The 16130-nt window shown below is 42.1% G+C and overlaps 2 protein-coding genes across 2 annotated transcripts in view; both read left to right on the forward strand.

Moving 5' to 3' along the window:
- Positions 1-16130, forward strand: part of dnajb2 (DnaJ heat shock protein family (Hsp40) member B2) — a 151879-nt gene that overhangs the window by 43187 nt on the left and 92562 nt on the right. The window lies entirely within an intron of this gene.
- LOC144686884 (tubulin alpha-1D chain-like) lies at positions 1923-14374 on the forward strand. Its single transcript, XM_078552698.1, has 4 exons — positions 1923-2031; positions 10968-11190; positions 11324-11472; positions 12550-14374. Exons 1-4 carry the CDS (start codon positions 2029-2031, stop codon positions 13522-13524), a joined length of 1350 nt encoding a protein of 449 aa, XP_078408824.1. The 5' UTR covers positions 1923-2028; the 3' UTR covers positions 13525-14374.

The raw sequence follows: 16130 nt of genomic DNA on the forward strand, positions 1-16130 counted from the left end.
AGAGCTAAAGGGAAGTAGAAATGTGGTGAAATATATACTGTTTAAGGGGGGTGGAACAGGTGAAGCTGGATGGAAGGCCAGCGATAGGTGGAGGCAAAGGAGAGATTGTGAAAGATGTCACAAACAAAAGGTCAAATGGTTGTTAATAGTGGTGGTACTGGCTAAAGTAGGTGCTAATGGTGACATTAAGAGTGGAAAGCAGAATGTGATAATGGCAGGACCAGGGTAAGCTCTCTTGAAAGTGACAGATAGCCCTAGTGGGGGTGATGGGAGGGGATAGTGGTGGGAAAAAAGCTGGGGATAAAGTAAGGAATAAAAATGGAAATAAATTTTTAAAATAATCATAATGAAAATAATCGGGGGAAAAATATATAGATAAATAAAAATTAAAAAATAAAAATGAATAGAGAGAAGATGGGGGGATCAAAAAGGGCTGGGGATGGAGAAGAGAGTTCATGGTCTAAAATTGTTGAACTCAATATTCAGTCTGGAAGGTTGTCAAGTGCCTAGTCAGAAGATGAGATGCTGTTCCTTTAGTTTGTGTTGGGCTTCACTGGAACATTGCAGCAGGCCAAGGACAGACACGTGGGCATGAGAGCAGGCTGGAGTGTTGAAATAGCAAGTGACAGGGAGGTCTGGGTAATGCTTGCAGACAGACCGAAGGTGTTCCGCAAAGCGGTCACCCAGTCTGCATTTGGTCTCTCCAATGTAGAGGAGACCGCATTGGGAGCAGCGAATGCAGTTGACTAAATTGAGGGAAGTGCAAGTGAAATGCTGCTTCACTTGAAAGGAGTGTTTGGGTCCTTGGACGGTGAGGAGAGGGGAAGTAAAGGGGCAGGTGTTGCACCTTCCGGGATTGCATGGGAAGGTGCCATGGGAGAGGGTTGAAGTGAGGTATAGGGGGTGATGGAGGAGTGGAGCAGGGTGCCCCGGACGGAACGATCCCTATAGAATTCCGACTTGGTTAGGGGGGGGGGGGGGGGGGGGTGGAGGGAAGATGTGTTTGCTGGTGGCATCATGCTGCAGTTGGCGGAAATGGCAGAGGATGATCCTTTGAATGCGGAGGCTGGTGGGGTCAAAAGTGAGGATAAGGCTTGTCTCCTCCATCCCCACCCCTTTTTGACCCCCCCCGTTTCTCTCTATTCATTTTCATTTATATATTTTTCCCACTTATTTTCATTATTATTATTTTTTAAATTTATTGCCATTTTTATTCATTCTTTTATCCCCAGCTTTTAGCCTTTTCGATCTTTTTCCCCACCACTGTCCCCCCCACCCCCACTAGGGCTATCTGTCACTTTCAAGAGAGCTTACCCTGGTCCTGCCATTATCACATTCTGCTTTCCACTCTTAATGTCACCATTAGCACCTCCTTTAGCCAGCCCCACCGCTATGAACAACCCTTCGACCTTCTGTTTGTGACATCTTTTGCAGTCTCTCCTTTGCCTCCACCTATCGTTGGCCCTCTATCCAGCTTCACCTGTCCCACTCCCCTTAAACAGTATATATTTCACCACATTGCTACTTCCCTTTAGCTCTGAAGAAGAGTCATACGGACTCGAAATGTTAACTCTGTCTTTCTCGCCACAGATACTGTCAGACCTGCTGAGCCATTGCAGCATTTTTTTGGTTTTGTTTCTGTTCCAAGTTTCCAGCATCTGCAGTATTTTGCCTTTATCCCCATAGCATTACCTTGGGTCTCTGGATTACTGGTCAAGCGACAATACCACTAGGCCATTGCCTCCCCCCCTCAATGTTGGAACCCCTTTGAAACATTAACTCTGTTTCTCTGCCTGCAAGATGCCCTGGACTGCAGCAACTTTCTGATTTTATTTCGGATCTGCAGCATCTGCAGCGTTGGGCGTCTATCCCGATGACGCACGCCATCACGTGATTTCTCATCACCACGAGGCGGGGCGTCGCGTCGGCACATGCGCACTGGGTTTATCCTGCAGTCGCGCATGAGCAGTGAAGAGCACCAGCTTCTGTTGTCCACTTCTCAGTAAAGCGCGCCAGCCGAAGACGAGAATGGTACGTGTGCTATTTTTCCCCTCCTTTCAGCCTTTCTTTCTTTTTTAAAAACCATTTAACATGGCTTTAATATTCCTTAAAGCAGGTTTCGTGAGCCGGGTGCGATTTGCTTTTCGTTTTCTATTCGGAGTAACCGCCTCCCGCTTTTTATTTAATACTTTACCCGGCTTCGGTGGTGGATGGGGAGAGGAATGCGAGACTTCGCATGGTTGTGGACGAAATCGCAACATCGTTTATAATGAAAGCAGCTTCTTTTTGAAGGATGTATTTTATTTCCCCGCGCCCCTCCCTCTGTCACCCAAAATGGCGGTGGTTGCACATGAGGAAGGCGCCTGTGCGCATGCGTGAGTTGCAGCAACCAGAAGAGGTGTGGTGTCCGCATCCACGCATGCGCGGGTTAGGCCCGCCGGTTTTTTTCTTTCTCCCTTCCCCCCCCTCCCTGAAGGCGGGCCCGTCACGTGGTTAATTTGGGAACGCGGTGGCCTGTGTGTTTAACATGTGCTGGGAAAGCTTTGCTGCGGGAACGGGAAGCTGACAGTGCGATCCGGCTTGTGACAGCTCCTCTGCAGGAGCTCTCCAAGCTCAGGGAAACAGAGCATTCAGGTGGAGGCCGTTCGGCCCTTCTACAGCTCTGCTATTCAATAAAATCATGGCTGATCTTAGCTGTGGTCTGAACTCCTGAATTCCCTTGTCTATCAAAAATCTGTCTAAAGTATGCCCTGAATACGTTTAATGACCCTCCCACTCCACTCATCTTCCGATCAGGCACTTTACAGCCAATTCAATATTGAATTCAACAATTTCAGACCATTAACTATGTCCCTCCATTTTGATTTGTTATTTTGTCATGTGCTGGTCTGAATCTTGCTTTTTGCTTTAGGACAGAGCTATGCATTATTCTGGCATTTACACTCACTCTGGACAAGTACTTTGACTTTTTACTGCAACCATTGCCATTCCCTTTGCCTTTTGTTCCAGGTCACCTTTGTCATTCAATCTGTCCCACCCTCTACCCTATCGCAGACCTTCCATTTTGTTGTTCTTCCCCTTCCCCTCTTTTGATGGCATTTCTACCCTTAGTTCTTAAGAGTCATATTTGAGTCGGAACATTAACACTGTTTCTCTCTCTCCACAGATGCTGCTAGACCTCCTGAGTATTTCCAGCATTTTCTGTTTTTATTTCAGATTGCTGCAGGACTTTACATTTATTGTAGCTCTCCGATTTAGTTTAAAACCCCAACCTTTCCCCTCGTAACCTTGCAAATTGCTGTTATTCAGATACTCCACTGTCTTTTAGGATTTCCAATGGAATCTGATTCCACCACCCTTTCAGGTTATGGAGCACAAATCATAGTACCCCATGGGGACAATTCTCATTTTCCCCCCTCGTTCTTTCACCATTTTTTTAAAATCTGGGGCCACTAACCTTGCCAGTGAAAATAATTTCTCCCTATAAACTTGTCAAATTCCCTCCTAATTTTTAATACCTTTATTAGGTTTCCTCTTGACCTTCTCTGCTTTAAGGAAAACAATCCCAGCTTCTCCAATTTCTCCACGTAACTTATCCTTGATGTCAAGGGTGATGTGTACAATAATGGATGATGATGAACGATGGTGGCTGTGTCAGGGAAACAGTTCACTGTTTAGGGTAGGGGAGTGAGACAGTTATTGGGTTGGAAGAGGTTAGTGAGGCCATAGAGGGGTTTAAACACAAGGTTGATTATTTTAAACATGGAAGATTGGGAGTCCATGAGACAATATAGGTTTGTGCAAACAGGGCTGATGGGTGAGTTAGACTGCAGGTTAAATATTCATTTTAGCTCTATTGAGACTGAAGTATAGATAGTTATGAATTAGCTGGATAAATGAAGGCTCTTCATTCCTTTCACTCCCCATGTGACTGGTAAATGTAAATTGATGACGTTATTTCTCAGTATACAGCAGGACAATGCCATTGTCAAAATGAACTGGGGAATGTAGAACGTACCCCTGCTGGTTGTTGATAAGCTTTTAAATTCACAACGTCAACAAAACAATAAAAATTGCAGCATTTCAAAAATACCTTTAGTAATGAAGTGTCTGTGATTTTACGCTCCGTTTTATATGGGGTCGAATGGTCTACTGCTGCTGCAAAAATTATTTCCCTATTCAGACGATGGGAAAGTTGTAAGTAAGCTTCCTGCATGATAGAAGAAAAATGCAAATCAGGACACATGATTGTATGTGCTTGGTATCTCTGACTTGTGTCGTTCTACTTTTTTTGAATGCTCGTATTTTGCTGTCATCTGCAGGTGCTTTGTGTGTCTTTTCACTTTGCTCTATCTTGATCACTGTTTCCCAGTAATTTCTTATTTTGGTCTGCCAGTTGTCCCTTTAAATCTGGTGGTGTAATCTTCAGAAAATAAGTGATTGCATTTATATTGGAGTGAGGGAATGTTGAGAGTTGCTGCAACATGGACAACTAACACAAGGTGGGGCTGAGAAAGCACTGGAAGGAAGCCAGGCTTTGGTGTTGAAATATGGTAGGATTACACAGTTTGGGAGGATAGGTTAGATGGGAGGGGGAATGGGGCAGATTATCCTGTGGTCTTGGAACACTGATATCAAAACATAGGTCTGAGTCTTGCAAAGATAAAAATTACAACCATAGAAACAAGCCCTTTGGTTTAAACGTGTAGTTATTATGCTCATGGTTCAGTATCAACATGAACAGTGTGAAAATTAATACAAACTATACCATATGACAGCCTCTGATTAAGATTCTGCAACAATGCAACCCTTTAGAAGAATAGTGCAGGGCATCTGGAACTGAGTTATCTTACACCTATAATCCTACTTTCTAATGGGATTCAGTTCTTGAGGGGAAAGTAGGAGCAATGAGCTCACACCTAGGACCTTTGGCATATTACATAGATGTTGCTTCTATTAACTGGGCTCTCCAGGGAGCAATAGATTTTCATACACAGTTACCATTTTCAGTCCTCGTGGAGTATTTGGAGCAATATATGTTGCACCACAGTAGGGGTTAGTTACCCAAGCTGCCCTGGCAGTAGCATACGTACGAACATACGAGTTAAGAGTAGGCCATTCAGCCCCTTGAGCCTGCTGCGCCATTCTATAATATCATGGCTGATCTAATTGTGGCCTCAACTCCATATTCTGCCTACTCCTGATAACCTTTGACTCCCTTGTTAGTCAAGGATCCATCTACCTCTGCCTTAAAAATATTCATTGACCCTGCCTCCACCACTTTCTGGGAAGAGTTCCAAAGATTCATAACCCTCAGAGAAAAATTCTTCTCATCTCTGTCTTAAATGGGCAACCCCTTATTTTTAAACTGTATCCCCTAGTTCTAGTCTCTCCCATAAGGGGAAACATTGACCAATTGTTCGCTCAGTGTGCTCCCATCCAGGGAATAGATTGAAGCAACAGCATTTGAAAGAGTGGAGCACAGATTGGGATACATTCTCTTTTCAAAACCTCCTAATAAATCATTCAGACATTCCCTGTATGTTTAGGGGCTTTATTGTGGTGTTTTATTCTGCTAACTGATTCTATGCTTTTCAGTTTCCTACTGGAGCAGTGTTCTAATTACTGACCCAGTTGCTGGTACGGGGTTCTCCTGGGGTGGGCTGATTTTAATGTGAGATCTCTTGTTTTCCGACTAGTTTGCTTGGTCATTGTTCTACATCAGTACAATTTCAGGGGCACAAATCTGAAGATTGGGTGACAGGGTATTGCAATTAAGCTTTAATATTTAATTGCTTAATATAATGTTAAAGCATGTGTTATTTACAGCTATGTGAGCCCCTAGCTTTGAAAGCAGAAATGATGTACAGTTTCTGTGCTTGCAAATACAGACTTGTAAAGAGAATTTAAAGAGAAATAGTCATTTTCATTTTTCTCCTAAATTTGAAAGAAAACAGTTGAACATAACGCTCAAGGATCAGGATTTGATTGGGGAAGGGGTGGAATTGGTTTGCTGAATGTGTAATCTGTGTGGAATTTGGCAACTCAGTGAAGCCTCTGCACACGCAATTCTCTTTATCAGCAAATTCCACATTTCAAACCATGCCAACATATTTCTGATTATGTTCTGATTGTTCCTGTTTAAACAGCCACCATCTATTGTGTACAGTGTGAGCTCTATTAGGACATTTTTCTTTACCCAATCTGCTTCGGGATTCAGCTTTTTGCTGCTTTTGATCCCATATAAGCAGTGGAATGTAAAGTGGCAGCAAATTAAATTCTGTTTCACAGTACTGTTCCCATGGCTCCTTGTTGCAAACAAGACATTGTTAAATTCTGTGCTGTAAGCATATTTTAAAGAAAATATATAAAAAGTAATTGATAAGCTTTACAGTGTGTTCCACCTTCATTTATATATTGTCTTTAGAAATACATCCCAAGGTGTTTTGCAGAAGTATAAATAAATGGACACTGAGCTGTAATTAATATTGGGAGGCGTTTCAAGGAGTGTCTTAATGGAGAAAAGGTGGATTTAGATGAAATCCCAGAGTGTAGTGCTGATGCAACTGCCAGTGATGGGGTGAAGGAAGGGAGGAATGCATGAGAGGCCAGAATCTGAGGAATGGAGACAGGAAAGGGTGAGACTGTGAAGAGTTTTAAACACAAAAAAGGAAGACTTGCAATTATATAGCACTTTTGACAACCACCAGACATCTTAAAGCACTTTACGGCCAATGAAGTACTGAGTGTGTAGTCACTTGTAATGTAGAAATGTGGCAGTTGATTTGCGCTCAGAAAACTTTCACATTCAATAGTGCGATGATGACCAGATAATCTCTGTTGATTGAGGGATAAATATTGACCGGGGCACTGGGATAGCTCCCCTAGTGCTCCTCAAAACAGTGTCACGGGATCTTTTACATCCACATGGGCAGGCAGATTGGGTCTGGTTTAACATCATACGAACGAACAAAATAGGAGCAGTAGTAGGTCATTTGGCCCCTCAAACCTGCACTGCCACTCATTAAGATCATGGCTGACCTGTTTGTGTTTCGAATCCCACATTCCCATCTGCCCCTGATAACCTTTGATTCCCTTGCCAAACAAGAATCTATCCACATCCATCTTAGAAATATTCGGTGACTCTACCACCACCTGAGGCAGAGAGCCCCAAAGTCACATAATCCTCTGAGTGAAAAAACTTCTCCCTATCTCTCTCCTAAAAGGTCAACCCCTACTTTTGACACTGTCCCCTAATTCTGGACTCACCCACAAGTGGAAACATCCTTTCCAGGTCCACCTTGTCAAGACCATTCAGGATCTTATATACTTTAATCAAGTCACCCCTCACTCTTCTAAACTCCAGTAGAAACAAGCTCAGTCTGTCCAACCTTTCCTCATAAGACAACCCGCTCATTCCAGGTATCAATCTAGTAAACCTTCCCTGAACCGCCTCCAATGCATTTACATCCTTCCTTAAATAAGGAGACCAAAACTGCACACAGTATTTGAGATACAATGCCCTGTATAACTGAAACATAACATCCTTACTTTTATGATAAATTTCTCATAATAAAGTATAGCATTCCATTAGCCTTCTTAATTACGTGTTATACCTGCATACTAACTTTTTGTGACTCATGCACAAGAACGCCTAGATCCCACTGCACCAAAAATTCTGCAGTCATTCTCTGGTTAAGTAATACTCTATTTTTATTCTTCCTGCCAAAGTGAACAACTTCACATTTTCCCACATTATTCCATCTGCCAGATTATTGCCTGCCCACTCTCTCAATTTATCTATATCTGTCTGCAACCTCCTTTGTCCTCTTCACAGCATACTTTCCTACCTATCTTTGTGTCATCTGCAAACTTAGCTACCATGCCTTTGCTCCCCACATCTTAAATCATTGATGTAAATCGTAAGAAGTTGAGGCCCCAGCACAGACCTCTGTGGGACTCCACTTGTCACATCCTGCCAATCAAAGACCTATTTATGCATACTGTTTTCTGCCAGCCAGCCAATCTTCTGTCCACGCTAATATGTAGCCCCCTCCCCCACACCATGAGGTTTTATTTTCTGCAATAACCTTTTATGTGGCACCTTATCAAATACTTTCTGGAAATCCAAGTACAGTATATTTACAGGCTTCCCTCTATCCACAGCACATGTTACTCTTTCAAACAACTCCAATAAATTGATTAAACATGATTTCCCTTTCATTAAATCATGCTGACTCTTCCTGATTACCTTGAGTTTTTATAAGTGCCCAACTATAACCTCTTTAATGATCAATTTTAACACTTTCCCCACGACAGACGTCAAGCTAACTGGCCTATAGTTTCCTGTTTTCTGCCTTCCTCCCTAAATAATACGGGGATTATATTTGCTACTTTGCAGTCTGATGGAACCTTTCCTGAATCTAGGGAATTTTGGAAAATCAACACATACTCATTCCTCATCAGCCACCTCTTTTAAGACCCTAGGATGAAGTCCATTTGGACCTGGAAAGTTGTCAAACCACAGCTCCATCAGTTTGCTCAGTACCACTTCCCTAGTGATGTAATTTCACCAAGTCCCCCTCTCCCCTTCACCTCCCAATTTACAGCTATTACTGGAATGATTTTTGTAGCCTCTAGAGGACACAGAAACAAAATATTTGTTCATTGCATCTGCCATTTCCTTATTATCTATGATTAACTCCCCACTGTCTGTCACTAGAGGACCAACACTCGTTGACCTCTTTTCCTGTTTAAATACCCGTAGAAACTCTTGCTATCCATTTTTACATTTCTAGCTAGCTTCCCCTCATATTCTAATTTCTTTCTCCTGATTAACTTTTTAGTCATTCTCTGCCATTCTTTATATTCTCACCAGTCATCTGACCTGCCATTCATCTTTGTGCAGTTATATGCTTTTTCCTTAAGTTTGATGCTTTTCGTAGCTTTAGTTAACTACAGATGGTGGGTCCTACCTTTTTAAAATTTTAAGATCACATCTGAAAGATGGATAATTTTTAAATGAGAAGCTAGAAACTAGTGTGGACTAAAAAAAATGCAGAAGTGCTGGGTTCAATTAGATTGAAGTTTTTTAAGTATTATGAGGTTTTCTGTACTCCTTATCTGAAGGATATGAAAAGAGTAGGGCAGATACATTCAGATGTTACCAGTAACTAGAGTAATAATGGTACAATAGCATCGTTAGAATTTGGAGCTTTTTTCACTAGAGATGGAAAGATTATGGGGCAATCTTCAAGGTTAAGAGTTTATATAATGCATCTTATCCAATGAGGGGGTAACATTTTGAGATGATCACAGAAGTACGTAAAGGGGATATTAAAATAATTTATGCAGTGGTTAGGATGCGAAGTTTTAATTCTTTCATGGGATATGGACGCCAGCATTTGTTGTCCATCCCTACCTGCCCTTGAACTGAATGGCTTGTTAGCCCATTTCAGGGGGCAGTTAAGAGTCAACCACATTGCTGTGGGTCTGGAGTCACACGTAGGCCAGACCAGGTAAGGACGGCAGATTTCCTTCCCTAAAGGACATCAGTGAACCAGATGGGCTTCTGCAAAAAATCAAAGATTGCTGTCATGGTCACCATTACTGAGACTAGCTTTATGTTCCTGATTTTATTAATTGAATTTAAATTTGGGATTTGCTGCCATGGTGGGATTTGAACCCATGTCCCCAGAGCGTTAACCTGGTTTTCTGGGTTACTAGCCCAGTGACATTATCACTACACACCATCCCCTCTTTGAAGGATGGTTCATAAATTGTTCGAGGGAATTAGGTATTTGCTTGTAAAAGAGAAATATGAAAGGATTTGCAGGGTGTGGTGGAATTAGACTGGGTAGCTCATATGGGGTGCAGAGTTACACTGGGGCAGAATTACCTATTTTCTGGCTATAATCTTTTGATTCTGTAGTGACACCGTTAAGATGATTGGTTTTGGAACAGTCTAGTAATGTTCTCAGTTCAATAGTTATTGATTTGAATGGTGTAGTTGATTTTGTTTGCTGAGTTGGCTGCTGGGACACCGACACAAATGCATACCCCAATTAATAGAGCCTTGCTGGCTCATTAAAAGACCTATCAAATCAGTACCACTGCTCTTTCTGTACAACTCTGTACATTATTTTCACTTCAAGTATTTATCCAGTAGTAAGTTACTATTCAATCTGCTTGTACATCCTCTTCACTCAGCGTATTGGTGATCATAATCACTCGTGTTGTTTTAAAAAAAAATCCTTTGGATTATTGTGCCAGTTTTCTCAAATTGGTGCCCCCTGACCTTCCTGCCGTTGCGGGTGGGGAAGTTTCTCCCTATTCATTTATTTTTATCAAAACCCCTGATAATTTTGAACACCTATGAAATGTCCCCTTAACCTTCTCTACTCAAGAATTTCAGCTTCTCCAGTCTCTCCACGTGACTAATCTTTAACCTGTCATTCTGGTAAATCTCTGCACCCCTGACATCCTAAAGTGTGGGCAGAATAGTACAATGGGGAAATGTTTGACTGGATCAAACATGTTAACATGGGGTGAAATGGTTTAGACAAGAATTGTGCACAGATTTTTAACAAACGTGTAACTGTGTATATGCACATATCAACGGGTGTAGAGCATAAGCATCTGAAAGGAATAAAATTGCAGGGCTAGAGGGAATGGGTGGGGGAGTTGGACTAACTCATTTCTTTCAGAAAGCTGGTACAGATGTGCTGAATGGCCTATTGTGCTGCAACTGTTCTGTGAAACCTAACCTAGCATACATAGGTGCGGTTGATCTGTGTATATAAATCTCAGCAAGTTTAGAATTGCATTATCTAGTCAGTGATTTGTATGTGTATAAATGCCCTGGCTAATTCATATGTTTACTAAGGAACCAACATGATTGTTTGTTAATGTCACCACTAATATTGTGTATGTTTTCTAATTTGTTGTGACTTTGTTTTGTGTCTCAGCGTGAATGTATCTCCATCCATGTTGGCCAGGCTGGTGTCCAGATGGGCAATGCCTGCTGGGAGCTGTACTGTTTAGAACATGGTATCCAGCCTGATGGGCAGATGCCCAGTGATAAGACCATTGGAGGTGGTGATGACTCCTTCAACACCTTCTTCAGCGAGACTGGAGCAGGGAAACACGTCCCGCGAGCTGTCTTTGTTGATTTGGAACCAACTGTAATTGGTAAGTCCAGTGCAAGAATGCATTTATAACTCTCCCATTTATAGAGCTGTTTTGTACAAATTAGTATTTCAGCAATGTATCCCTTGTCCTTGTGAGAGAGGGCAAATAAACTTACTGCTATTCTGCACTCCAGATGAGATTCGCAGTGGTACCTATCGCCAGCTGTTTCACCCTGAGCAACTCATCACTGGGAAGGAAGATGCTGCCAACAACTATGCCCGTGGGCATTACACCATCGGCAAGGAACTGATTGACTTGGTCCTTGACAAGCTCCGTAAACTAGTAAGATTCTTGTATTATGATTCATTAGCCAAGGGAGAAAGTAACAGTAATTTGTGCACTGTTTTAACAAAATATGATAAATTCAGTTTTTTACCTTTGAATCACCACATTACTCTCACATGATCTATTTTCATATATTTTATTAGAAGACGTGATGGTGCATTCGGCTGCAATGGTGGCTTCAGAGATTTCCCTTCACATCTGAAAACCCATGTATCAATCCTCACCAGGGAGTGGATAACTAAAAGATCACATCTCCTTGATGCGTGTTAAGAGTCACAAGTGAAATGCCTTCTTATAGTTTCCCAACTAGCTGCTGGTATTCATCAATCCACAGCTCTTAAGGTACCCTGTGTTGGGTGGTTTGAAGGTGTAGATCATTGAATTGGCACCTAGTAATACACAAGAAAGGGTTTTTTTCAAAAAAAAGTCCCAGGTCCCGAACTGGCACTTGCAGAAAAAAATGTAAAAATCTGTTGGGATCAATTAAGGAATATTAACATAGTATTCAAGAAACCAAATTGGCAAATTCTGCATTGCCTGCTGATCATTCTGTTCATGAATGGTAGAGGAAGTTAATTAGTATTGTATTTGCTGACGATGCCTCGCTGTGTGACCAGAAGACGACTGATGGCATTCAGTGCAACCTGGACTAATTTAAGCAGATGGATGGATCAATTGTTGGTGATGTGCAAAGTAGAAGATGCATTGTGGAACATGAAGCATAAAGAAACACTATATCAGTTGGATAAGGAATTGCATTGTGATTATTGCTCATTCACCAAGTACTAGAACGTCTAGTAAGGTCTGATTTTTTTTTTCTACATTAATGCTATGGCCATATTTGAAATGTTTGGGGTAATCTTTTTATAATGTACCTTCAAAAGGGCATAAGTGGGTTCAGAGCAGAGTAGCTAGAATGATTCCAGGACTTGGTGCCTCAAAGTTAAAAGAATCGAAGAATGAAATTTTTTTACATTGGGGAAATTTTAGATTTTCTTTCTTGTGGACTCTCTGGCCAAATTTTAACCTGTTCCTTTCTCCCCCTCCTCAACATCCACACCCTCTTTCCCACAGGCTGACCAATGCACAGGACTCCAGGGTTTCCTCATTTTCCACAGCTTTGGTGGAGGCACTGGCTCCGGTTTCACATCCCTCCTGATGGAACGTCTCTCCGTTGACTACGGCAAGAAGTCCAAGCTTGAATTTGCTATCTATCCAGCTCCCCAGATCTCCACAGCTGTAGTTGAACCCTACAACTCCATCCTGACCACCCACACCACACTCGAACACTCGGACTGCGCCTTCATGGTAGACAATGAAGCCATCTATGATATCTGTCGCAGAAACCTGGACATTGAGCGCCCAACCTACACCAATTTGAACCGATTGATTGGTCAAATTGTGTCCTCCATTACAGTATCCCTTCGCTTTGATGGTGCTTTGAACGTTGATCTGACAGAGTTCCAGACCAATTTAGTTCCCTATCCACGTATCCATTTCCCTCTGGCTACCTATGCCCCTGTGACCTCATCTGAGAAAGCTTATCATGAGCAACTGTCTGTGTCTGAGATCACCAATTCCTGCTTTGAGCCAGCAAACCAGATGGTCAAGTGTGACCCTCGCCATGGCAAGTACATGGCTTGCTGTCTGCTCTACCGTGGTGATGTGGTGCCAAAAGATGTCAATGCTGCCATTGCCACTATCAAGACCAAACGCACTATTCAGTTTGTTGACTGGTGTCCAACTGGTTTCAAGGTTGGCATCAACTACCAGCCTCCCACTGCAGTACCTGGTGGGGACCTGGCCAAGGTGCAGCGTGCTGTGTGTATGCTGAGCAATACCACGGCCATCGCTGAAGCCTGGGCTCGCCTCGATCACAAGTTTGATCTGATGTATGCCAAGCGCGCCTTTGTGCATTGGTACGTGGGTGAGGGGATGGAGGAAGGGGAGTTCTCAGAGGCCCGTGAAGACATGGCAGCCTTGGAGAAAGATTATGAAGAGGTTGGTGCAGATAGTGTTGAGGATCAAGGTGAAGAAGAAGAATATTAGGAAAACTGAAACATTCCTGAATGTTAGCTGAGATCACTTTGCTGGTCGGATGCAAGGTGCCCATTAAGAGGAAGTCTAATGATCTTGTATTTTCTTTTCTCCCCAAGTGGAAGTTGTGCTATTCTTGCTCACATTGTGTTACCTTTGTAATAAGTTTGCTGAATATTTACTTGTTTGCAATAATATAGAAATCTAGAACTTGGTGAGCAACTGGTAAAAGCTCATATTTCAATATGAGGATTTGACTAATAGACATGTTTTAAGTATACAACAAAATGTAATTAGAATCCACATACCATTATACTGTTAAAAAGTGGAAGTACACCATGCAACAATTTGACACCTGACCCATCATGGGACTTCTGACCTGCCATTGAATTCTTAAAATATAGATTATTCAACCTCATTGTGTATTTTTTTTTAATTTGTCTTTCAAGCTATCACCAATGTAGGTAATAACATCTGCCTAATTTTGGTATTTGTGGACTGAACACAGCACAACCCTGGTGTAAAGAATGCACATTTGGGCTAAAAGTAAACAGCTAACATAATTAATTAATTCAAAATATATTGTTTCGCCAAGTTTGAATGGAAGGAATTATGCCTGTATTTTAATGTTATCCTGCATCACGAGTGAAGCTGTAGGTGGGTGCACACTAACAGAGCTGTAAACATTTCTGGAAACTCCAGTTGACCACTCTGGTCTAGAGTGCAATACTATTAAAATGGTACAGTTGCGCCAAAATAGCACAGTTTCCAATTTTAAATGTTGGGAGAAATAATTAACCAATTTAAAGATTTGTAATGCTTAGAACAAAATGTTTCAATAAACTTCTGCACTTATATAAAAGTTCATTGTGATTTACTATTGCAGCTTTTGCAAAATTAACCTCTTGAGCTTCCATTGCGTACTCCCTCTTTAAATATATTGGCATACCTACAGAACCTGCTTGGCATATACTGGGGCAGAATTGTAAACTTTGTCCTGTATCTGAGGAAATTGACACCCAAGTACCTGGGAAGAGAAAATGGTTCACTCTTAACTAGATGAATCTGCAGTAATCACATTTCCATATATTGCACAGACTTGCTTGTCTTGTTAATAGCCAAATGAGAAACTATTTCCAGTTATTAAGACGGCACTCGGAGACAGAAAAGGAAAGATGTTCAGTAACAACATTGTTTTATCTTGAACTGAAATCAAAAATTAAAAGGGAATATGTTATGTTCTCCAATTTTGACAGTAAACTTCCTTCAAAATAACTGAAGCAGTGGCAGTAAGCTTATTTTACCTTTATCTCTTTCTCCAGGCACTCCTGGTCACTTGGGCCCTATTTTCACATTGGCTGGGGTCAGGTGAGCACTTCTGGACTGCAGCATCCCACAGCTGGAGTCCAGTCGCCCAATCCGCTAAACACACTACTCGACAGGACATAACCTCTAACTGCAATTTGGTCTATTTTGCTTGTGGTATTATTCCACATGCATTTATACAACACCTTTCATGACTTCCGGATGTTCTAAAGTGCTTTAGAACCAACAATGTACTTTTGAAGTGTAGTCACTGTTGTAATGTCAGAAATGTGGCAGCCAATTTTCGCACACAAGCTCCCACAAAGATCAATCTTTTTAGTTATGCTGATTTCCAATTGAGTCTAATCGAGGTTCTTTACAGAGGCTCAGTTTTAAGTTATATTGGTTAGGGAATAAATATGGAAATAAGTCCCCTACTTATCGAAATAGTGTCAGTGGGATCTTTTACATCCACCTAAGAGAGCAGACAGGGCCGCAGTTTAACATCTCATCCAAAACATGGCATTTCCAACAATGTAGTGCATCCTCAGTGCCGGCAGTCTGAGTGGCAGCCTAGACTTTAGTCCTGAAGTCCCTGAGGGGTTTGAACTTCTGATTCAGAGGCAACAATGCTACCAACTGACAGATTTCCATAAGGGTTTGGTGTCAATGTTGGTGTTGTCCAAGCAACCGGAGGATAATGCATGGGATTAAAAACAAAAAATGCTGGAAATACTCAGCAGATCAGTGTTGCGGGGAGAAGACAGGGGAATGACACTAGGTGAATTGCTTATTCAGACAGCTGGTGCAGACACATTGGGCCAAATGACCTGCACTGCACTGCGGCAATTCGGTGATTCTTGAGGTCAGGTGGCACCTGGAGAGAAATAGCTCAACCTTTTCTTATTCTTTTCACTGGTTGTGGGTGCCCTTGGCTGGGCCAGCATTTATTGCCCATCCCTAATTGCCTTAGAGGTGGTGGTGGTGAGCTGCCTTCATTAACTCTGCAGTCCATGTGGTGTGGGACCCCTTTAATCACATCTTAGTTTGATGTTTGTAAGGTTCCTTTACAGTTTTTCCTTGATTTTACAGCTGACCTGACTTAGGGGCTGTGCTTGTTTTCTCCCTTGTTCCTTTTTTTGCTCATTTAGTTTATTGTTTTGACTCAAAAGAGTTACACCCACAGTGCTGTTCAGAAGGAAGTTCCGGGATTTTGACCCAGCGACGGTGAAGGGACAGCGATATATTTCCAAGTCAGGATGGTGAGTGACTTGGAAGGGAACTTGCAGATGGTGGTGTTCCCATCTATCTGC

Source organism: Cetorhinus maximus, chromosome 11 (genome assembly GCF_964194155.1).
Source record: "Cetorhinus maximus chromosome 11, sCetMax3.hap1.1, whole genome shotgun sequence".
In the NCBI taxonomy this organism is placed as follows: Eukaryota; Metazoa; Chordata; class Chondrichthyes; order Lamniformes; family Cetorhinidae; genus Cetorhinus; species Cetorhinus maximus.